This window comes from Lotus japonicus, chromosome 3 (assembly GCF_012489685.1).
Source record: "Lotus japonicus ecotype B-129 chromosome 3, LjGifu_v1.2".
NCBI lineage: Eukaryota > Viridiplantae > Streptophyta > Magnoliopsida > Fabales > Fabaceae > Lotus > Lotus japonicus.
The window spans coordinates 5,968,498-5,978,278 of NC_080043.1; the positions used below are offsets into that span (position 1 = coordinate 5,968,498).

General features: G+C 37.6%; 1 protein-coding gene across 2 annotated transcripts; it reads right to left on the reverse strand.

Annotated features, from left to right (window-relative positions):
- Window positions 1-880: 880 nt before the first annotated feature.
- Window positions 881-7,269, reverse strand: LOC130746030 (TMV resistance protein N-like). 2 transcript variants are annotated; one of them, XM_057598536.1, is made up of 6 exons: window positions 6,740-7,269; window positions 4,727-5,819; window positions 4,233-4,508; window positions 3,323-4,123; window positions 1,420-3,205; window positions 881-1,222 (listed from the first exon to the last, which is right to left on the reverse strand). In XM_057598536.1, exons 1-5 carry the CDS (start codon window positions 7,195-7,197, stop codon window positions 1,553-1,555), a joined length of 4,281 nt encoding a protein of 1,426 aa, XP_057454519.1. In that variant the 5' UTR covers window positions 7,198-7,269; the 3' UTR covers window positions 881-1,222; window positions 1,420-1,552. The 2 variants fall into 2 exon arrangements, with proteins under 2 accessions (XP_057454519.1, XP_057454520.1); XM_057598537.1 differs by having other exon boundaries at window positions 1,393-3,205.
- Window positions 7,270-9,781: the final 2,512 nt, after the last annotated feature.

Consider the following 9,781-nt stretch of genomic DNA (forward strand, 5'->3'; position numbering starts at 1 on the left):
ATTTCAGCTATTGGCCAAAGATCAAGTAGCCTGATCAAGATAATTTTGGCCAGAGAAATCTGTGTAATGCTTTGCTTTGCTTCATGAGATTTAAAACTACTTCCATATTATTCTCTCAAGACTCTAAATCAACCCTTATTAAGATAAGCTTTCATCTCTCAAGCTTGGATCAAACATGATTCTTATTTCGTAGAATTTGGCCAAACTGGTAATAGTGTGACCATATTTTCCCCGTATGAATCAAAATGTAGATTTTCCTCTTTCAACAAGCTTATCTTACCAAACATAACTGTAACAATTTGTTCCACATTTGCAAAGTTTAGGAATAGTATAGAATCAAGTTTGGGTGTTCGGGTGTTTTCTTACACAAATGATTCTAGTTCTAAAATGAATTATGGAATTAAGCTACAAATCCTAGCTTCTGTACATAGTCATTTTTTATGGAATTTAATAACTGGATTGCACTACTTTATCTTACGAAAATTACTTTTCTCACAAATACATCCAAAGATAAATTACTTTTATCATAATCAATTCTGACAGTGCTCATCTATACACACACTTAATTTTGATGATAACATGACATGAAAAACTGAAATGGATAAACCCTTGATTAAGCACTAAGTTATTCTGGTTGTGTCCAGCTCCAACTTCACCAATCTATAATACCATCAAGTACATATAGTATAGGTATAGAATGGTCCATATAGTAGCAAAATGAAAGAGAACCAAACAACAAGAAAAACCTTATCCCATTAAGTGGGATTGACTATACGAATCACACTACACCGTTGAACTCGATAAAAAATCATATTATGGGGAATATTATTTATAATACTACTTTGGGGAATATTCTTGATAAAAAATGAAAGAGAACCCCTTCTTGACAATTCAGATTCTTTCATTTCTATGCACAATATAGCATGTATCTAAAAATCAACACAACTTCACTAGGACTTTATCAGTATGACAGACTAACAAAATCACCAAACATTAAAATCACTTGTTTAGCTTAATGCTACTACTCACTATAACAAATGAACTTACTCTGATTCTATCAATAGTATCTTTATAAATCATAATTCGATTGAACATAACACACAATAGAAACTTTGCACTGAACTTTGCTCACTTGTACAATATTCCAAGGTGATTTCTTCCACTTCTATTTCTACTCTGTACCCTCCTCATCCATCATCATGAATAATCACCTCAGCCATCCCTATACATGATCCAAATTGTGCAGTTTCATTCAGGAAATGGGGATTGCAAGTAAGCAAAAAGAAACCACAATCAACATTAACTTTTAATAGGATAAAAAATTTCTCAGGAAAGGACAAATAATTGAGATCAGGAAAACTGAAAATGAGAATGAGTCGCAAGAGAACATACAATGATGTGAAAAGATCAAGATCAAACCTGAATATGTTTCAGCAGAAATCCTCCCCCCATGCAACTATTATAGACATGCAGACCGCTATGGACTAAAGATATAAACCTTCTACCAACATAACTTTTATGCACAAAGTTACAAACCTTCTGTTGCTATTTGCTACAATTCCTTCTCCTTTCTTTTCATAATCTGACCAATTCTCCAGTATAAGTATTTACAAGCCACAAGAATTTGCATGACAAGCCACCAACCACACGCAAAAAACTGTCTTATTATTGGTATCCTATAAAGAAAAATCCCCACACGTACCATAAGATAAAATAACAACATGATTAGGACCATAAGAACAAATGCTGAACCCCAGATACACATCTTCAGAGTGACAAAAGGATCGTCATCTACCCTAATCATTCCATAAGGTGTTTTCTTGAACTTGATCATAGCCCCAAACATTGTTAATCTTTTCAATGCCACTAGCCTTCTGATCACTAATGATTCCACTAGATACTTTTCTGAAATTGATTCATCTGTTCGAACAATAGATGCCTTCATTTTCCCGTAAGATTTATTCAAGCTCATTGCGTCTTGCTCTATCTTCCTCATTAACTCTTCTAGTTCAGGACAGTAGTATCCTTCCTCCAAGGATTCCTCATAGCCAGAGCTTGAAGTTTCCTCTGAAGCTGGACAATGACATTTCAATACAACAATGGTTACCCGAAGGTTTTCCAAGGAAGATCCAGAGCTTGAATCTTCATTGCTGGACCAAGATTCCCACAAAAGTTGATTTTGCCTCCTCAACACTGCTTTGAAAAATGGATCTCCTACTTTTGTCTCCAAGACTCCCCAAATGCGTCGCAATGTATCTCCTCCGGTATCAGTATACTCTAGAATGATAGGCATACCAAATTCAAACCCGTTTTCCTTCATTATTTCTATCCGTGCCCTCAATATTCTTTCGGCAAATCCTCCTGCAACTTGCAAATCTTGAGGGTATGAATCAGCAACATGTTTTGGTATATTCTCCTTCATCATCTCTAAAATCTGTACCACATCATCGACAGATTCTTCATGTTCTTGTTTTAAACTTGCTCCATAGGCAGATGCTGAAGTTTTCTCTCTGATTTCTGCCTTAACTTCCCTCAAGGATCTCAAATATATTTTTACAGAAATCCCTGGACTTCCTTCTGATTCTAATAGAGGCAAATACTGGTTAAACATGTCTCTTGGATTAAAACTTTCCAGCATATATCTCATTCTTTTCTCTTCAGATACATTTGGAACCAAAAGGGATGACTGCATGTGATCCCTAATGGAGTTGGGATTGGGAAGCCTGAATTGGATATCATCCATGTTTGTTTCTTGCTTGTATGCATAAACTCCCCATTTACTCAGAACCATGTCTGAATGATATTGAACTTGAATGACCTTCCAATCATCTCCAATACTTGCATCAAGACCCTGCCACTCTTCATCACTAAACAAAACTCGTAGATCACATAATAACACGTGATCTTCCCCAACAGTGAAATGGTGGTAATCTCTGCCACATATTTCTTGGCCGTCGATAAACAAGTGAAGGCTAACAGTGTGCCAGCCCATGAACCCAGTTGACATTCTTATAGCATCTTCAAATTCAGAAAATGTGTCCCTCTCTTTTACTTCCTGGAAAACTAATGCTAAAGCAGCAATGGGAAACTTCTTGCGAGCCCATAAAAGCGGAGACTCTTGAGTGGAAATGCAGTCAAACCATTCTGGAATGTCCCTTTTCAGCATTGGCATCACAATTTGTATTCTTCGGGTCCCTGCGGAAACCTGTGACACTAAAAGATATTAGTGTGTTTGCATCAGCATGTTATTACAGATTGATGTATATTGCATTGTTTTAATAATGGAGAATGTGTTATAAAAAAAAGGAGAAAGTAGTAAAACCTTAGACCATAGCATGCTTGATGCCTCTAAACTTAAGGATCCACAGTGTCTTGCATCTACTTTCTGAATACTAGTAGGAAGTTCTGGCATATCAATAAGATTCCTACAGAAACTCACATCAAGACGTTTCAAATGCAAAGATCCATTGATGCATTGAGGGAGGGTGACAAATTCATTGTGCGATACATTCAAGTCTTCCAGTTTTGGAAAATTTCCAAGAATGGCAATAAGATCTTCATATGATAGATTAGCCTTGCTTAAATGAAGCATCATTAAATTTGGACAGCCATTTGCTACTGAGTGTCTTGTGAACCTTTTAAATGATTCTCCAAGTTGAGAGCACTCATCAACTTTTAATGTGGCAAGTTTAGGAAGAAAGAAGAAGCTACTTGATAGATATTTGAGCCATTTGCAAGCTGAAATGTCTATATACTCTAGCCCAATAAGGTTGCCAATAGAATTTGGAAACTCCTTAATGGCAGTATTTACCATGTGAATCTTTAATGGCTTATCCATCTTTTGCATTACTTGTGGGAAGTGTGCAAGTTTCTTGCAGAAGCTAAATGAAAGAACTTCGAGAGAGGGCAAATACATTCTTGGCACAAAACTTTTGAGCTCAGTGCACCCTGAAGCACTTAAATACACAAGGTTAGGCAAAAATCCAATGGATTTATCAAACCTGACCAGTTTTTGGCATTTATCAACTGTCAACACCCTTAACTGTTTAGCTCCAGAAAGGTTAGGAATTTGAGTGATGGATTGACACAGGGAGAGATTGATTAATGTTAAGTCCTCAAATATCTACAAAACAGAATATAATTAAAATGATTAAAGCGTAGTCAATTAAGTTATAAATCATGCTAGTTAGTCACATGTTTAAATATGAAAGAGGTAGAGCAAATTTTTGTACCTGAAATGGCTTTTTCAATATGAGAGAACTATGAGGTAACTTGAAGTCGACAATTCTGCGGGGATAAAAGTTTGGCGGAAAAGACTTTGATGGGTACCCCTTCCAATCGAGTAGCCGCAAACTATTCGGCAGATAACTAGGTCCAGATAAAAATATTGTATTCCGAACTATTAGAATTCTGAGGTTCTTCATCTTGTCGAAGGCAGTATAAGTCCAATCATGAACTTTTTCTTGGTTTGGGGGATGAAGCATTATTCCTTCAATTTTAGAACTTCCCTGTAGAAATTAATGGTAATGCAGCGAGTTAACACTTTTTAAGGTATCAAATTTCTAGAAAGATGGTTAAATAAGTCATTATAAATGGTAGAACAAGCCTTATCTCTAGCTAGTTTTTGAGTTGATTTAGAACTAACTCAAATTCTAGGAACACTAATAAATTTTCACAAGTATAAAAAACATACAAAAGATTAGTTACAAAAAGTAAAGATACTCACTGAGTTTTCTTTAAGGACTTCAAGAACTTCTTTATGAGACCATAATCTGCTTCTTTCACCAGGGTTTGACGGTGATTCCTTCCGAACAATCTCTCTACCCATGTCCTGTATTAGATCATGCATTCCCAAGCAGCCATTTTCATCAACAGCTATTAGACATTTACTAACAAAGACTCGTATAATTGGGTAGAAATCACATGCATCTAGTATCTTTTTAACATAATCCCATCTTTCCCCTTTGAAGAAACAAGCAATGTCCAGGAAAATTTTCTTGTCCAAGTCAGAGAGGCTATTATAGCTTATTTCCAATACTCCTTGAATCTCAGCATCTGGAACCTTCCTATACTTCTGCAATTCAATCTCCCATTCCTCTACACTCCTACCCTTCAAATTGGAGCCTATCACTCTTAAAGCCAATGGAATACCCTTTGCATAACTTACTGCATGAGAAGACACATTTGCATAGTTTTGTGCAGGTTTGCTCATATTAAAGGCATACCAACATAAGAGTTCAAGAGATTCATGATAATTTAGCTCTTCCATCTTATATTTTCTAATTTCAATATCATGCTTATGCAGAATATCTGCATCTCTTGTTGTTATAATGACCCTGCTACCAGGACCAAACCAATCACATCCTCCAGCCAGTGATTCCAATTGTTTTACAGTATCAACATCATCCAGAACCAAAAGAACTCTTTTATGGCCAAGCCTGCGTTTTATTTCAGAGCTTCCTCTAAATGTGCTACCCATCATGGTTTGTGTCTCCTCACCCATCTCAGATAAAAGTGTCCTTTGTAGAACTTCCAGGCCATTAATGCTTTCATTTGATTTTTCTCTAACATTGGCTATAAAACTTGCAGCTTCAAACCAATGTCTGATCTTGTTATACAGATCAATGGCAAATGTGGTTTTTCCAATTCCACCAACTCCATAAATCCCCAACATGCAAACATCATCATTAGAATCAATAAGAGATTTCACTTGTTCAAGGCGAGAATCAAGTCCTACTAGATTTTTGGTCTGAAAAGGCACAGGAGGTAACTTAGCAGAGGTGTCTTTCACAATCTTCTCAATAAGCTCAGACTCATACCTGTAGGATCAGAATACTATTCTATTTAGTGTATTTATTTTATAACAGGGCTCATAGACAAAATCTAGCTTTTGTGAAAGAATATCCCATTGAATATATATATTATGTAGACAAAAAAAAAACAAATCAAGAAATATAATTTACTTATTAAAAATTGCATATTCATCTAAATGATTTCACGTTTAAACATACTTTTTAGTTTTTACCAACACTACAAACTAACACACAAAAAACTAGTTCTGTCAAAATGTGCTCCGACTTGTGAACCAGGTCGGCTCAACCATTTTTTATTGGGTTAGGCTCATATTTAGATGAATTTTTTTTTTGCTCAGTTCACTTAACTCAATGGGTTAAACGAGTTGAAACTTAGGTAAGTTGAGCTAGCTTGTAAGCCCCACTCGTTTTTTTTTTTGTAATAGAGCCTCATAGACAATTTTTTTATTAATGAGACATGACTTTTTGCACATAGTGATGCATTAAAATTTTAATTTTTTCCACTCATTTTTCTTCTGAATTATAGTACTTTTTATGGTTTTTTGCTAATTGTTTTTCTAAAATAAAAATGAGTAAGCTCACCTAACTCATTAGCCCATGATGGGTTGAACCGAGTTATGATTTCATAGACTCAACAAGAAGTGATCTAGCTTGACCTAACTCACTATTTTTCCAACTCGTGGTGAGTAAATTTGGTAGACTCATTTTGATATGCTTACACAAAATTAATTTTAAGTTTAACATAAATATTTCCGAACATAAATCAATTACTTAAAGTTCTTGATTTTTTTTAATGTCAGTTCTATATTAAAATCTAAAATCTTTATCATTCGTTTTTACTAAAAAAAAATAAATTTTACTACAAATTTTATTTAGTGATAGGGAAAAATAACTAGTAAATAATAATTAGACATTTTAGAACTTACATATCATCCCTGCAGTGTTCACCACTCAAGTCACAGACTCTAAACAAAGCTGACCTCCATGCTCTCACCTTCTCCGACTCCATTCCATATCTCCTTTCATGTTTAGCCATGGCCGCCGCGTAACCGTTTTTCTGATACCTCACATCAGATGGTTCCACCTTGTAGAAAACCGCCACCACCTGTTTCCCTCTCTTCTCATAACACTCCATGATCTTCACCAGTTCATCAAGGCACCATGCAGAACATGCATAGTTCTGACACAGCACCACCATTGCGATTGTTGAGTTTTCGATGGCTTCGAGAAGTGCAGGTCTGATTTCTTCCCCGGTTCTGAGATTCTCAGAGTCTCTGAATGCGTTGATTCCATGGCGGAGCAGTGTATGGTAGAGGTGGTCTGTGAAGGAGTAGCGTGTTCCGGTTTCGCCTCTGAAGCTTAGAAACACGTCGTATGCGAGCATCTTGAAGGAGAGGGTTGATTGGAGTTGGTGGTTTTGATTTATAAACTGTATGAATATGATAATGATAATTGAGAATTATGATCAAGTAGTGCATTATATTGGGATTTGAATTGATTAATGTAATGGTGCAATCAAATGGGCGGAAGTTTCTATTGTTTTGGCCAGAAATAACAAATGAATAAAACAACTTGAGAAAGGGACGTGGAAAGTGAAAGAAAATTCGATGACTTTTGGTGTTGTATATCCATATTCTACATCTTTGTACAACGACACTTTTGTGTGTTTCAGTATTTGTGTACTGGTGGAGTTAATATGAAAGCACATTCATCCCGATCGATCAACGTGCATAATTCAGTTTACTTTTTATCTTGAAGTGAGTGCTGGCACTTGTTAGTGTTAGAATAGTCCCTCCCAACCAAGGTTGTAAGTCATGGAGGCCAAATCAGTTCACACACAACCATTGTAATTGTCAACAATGGTGGCCACCGTCCATGACACCAAAGTCAAGAATTCAGCACCACTTAAGGAGAACCAGCCTTTGAGTCAAGGCACATCAGCTACCCAACTATCCCATTAATCTTGTCCCCTCTTTGAAGCCTATAAATAAAGTGTGCAAGTGTAGTGCACCAAAGGGTGCCAGTTCCAGGAGGGAGCTGAGCTTCGGGTACCAGCGAGAGAGCACCAGAGAGTGTTTCTGGGTACTAGAGTGTGGTGAAGTTGTGAAAGCAATTGTATAAGAGCTCTGAGTGTGTGTGATGCCAGACAGAGAGCTGAGTGATTGTAATCTTTGTATTAAAGAGAATACAATGTTCCTCCTCCGTGGACGTAGGCATTCAGGCCGAACCACGTTAAATCTTTGCCTCCTTTATGTTCCTCGTCTCGCACCGGTCTCAACAACTGGTATCAGAGCAAAGTTGGTGATCGGAAGTGGCCAAAATCGTGAATCCCGAAAATGACTCATTTTCAGAAGTGCTCAGAATCAGATTCTGAGGGCACGGTTGGATTCAGAAGGCCGAGACGAATCCAACCGTGCCATTGGTATGTTAGAGCATTTGCCATTGTTATGTTAGAGCATTTGTTAGTTTATAATAGGCTTAATTCCAGTTTGGGTCCCTGATGTTTCACAAATGTGCGATCTGCACCCCCTGTGTTTAAAATGTGCGGTCAACATCCCTCATGATTTCAGAACGATCTATTGAGGCCCTTCCGTTAAGTTCCGTCAGTTGACTAAACGGAACTCGCTGACAATGCATTAATTCTGAAAAAAGCAAATTAGTGACGGAAATAATCCGTCACAAACACATGCATCTTCCAACTAGATTCAAAAATACAACCTCCTTCAACATAATACATAAACACAAGCGTGGAATCAAAAATACAATCCCACTAACCCCAACCCCACCGCAACCCTCATCCCCACCTCTCTCTTTCTCAGATCTGGCTGCAACAAACTCAAAAACCCAGAAACCCTCACCCCACCATAGTAGGAGGCTCAGGATCTTAAAGTTTCCCTTCTGCAATTATGCATGTTCCTTTGTCAAATGGCAGATTACAGTATCATCAATAATTAAATTGTTTAATGAGCTGACAATCAACAAATCTTAAGTTCAGTTACATCCGGAACAGATTATCAAGAAAAAAATTAACAACCAATTATAAAAGTCAACAAACATGCCGTAAAATCAGTCCTTCAACAATTAAAAATGGCTTTAACAACTGAGATCCATTCAGAGAAAAGTCAACAAGTTGAAGTATGAATTTTCAATTAGTGTTTTAACTATATCAACAATAAGAATCTAGATATTACTACGCTCTAACAAATAGATGGATTTGAAATCCCATAACACAAGTGACAAACTTTGGATCACATGATTTCCCACTTGGCCAAATCAAACACCTGACATAGGATAATCTAGTACCTTGGAATCATATAATTGTATCACTATTGACGGAGCTTCACTCCAGAGTATTACAATTCACAAAAAGCACAAATTTTTAAGACTATTTTGTATGAATTCATTGATTGACGCGGATGGGTAAGATCAAAGTAAATCAACAACACCAGTTCATACAAATCAAAAAGGGGAGATTTTGCATCTAAAAAGCAACTAGAGAGACCTGGGAAGAAAGGGGGTCATTGGAGGCGAGTTCATTGCGAACGAGTTCGCCGGAGTGACGATGTGGCGGCGTCGGCGGCGGTCGCCGGAGTGACGGCGGCCGATCATCAAATTGGTTGAGGGGTTTTGAAGCTAGCTTCATGGGGAGTCTAACCATGGGGTTGATTTTTCCATAGGAGGTCGGACGACGTCGAAATCGGGACGAGAAGGTAGCGGCGGCAAGGGTTTCATCTACTCTGTTTTGTGTCGACTTTCTTCGAATCGGGAGGTGGTGTTGGAGCGCCGGTGTTTGTTGGGGCAGGGGGAGGAGCACGCGACTGACAGGCGGTGGTCGCGGCTCCGGTGGTGGTCGTTGGACCATTTGCAGTGGCAGAGCTTCATGGTTGTGGCCAACGGTGGTTGTTGCGTGCGTGGAGATGATGGTTCAACCAAGGAAGGAAGGATAAGTAGTATGATGAGGGTGATGA

Excerpts from the sequence above, each read along its gene's own strand:
- LOC130746030 (XM_057598536.1), bottom strand. The coding sequence starts at position 7,197 with ATGCTCGCATACGACGTGTTTCTAAGCTTCAGAGGCGAAACCGGAACA. Across the intron at positions 5,820-6,739 it reads GAACACTGCAGGGATGATAT|GTATGAGTCTGAGCTTATTG; the intron begins GTAAGTTCTAAA and ends CTGATCCTACAG. Across the intron at positions 4,124-4,232 it reads TATTGAAAAAGCCATTTCAG|ATATTTGAGGACTTAACATT; the intron begins GTACAAAAATTT and ends TCTGTTTTGTAG.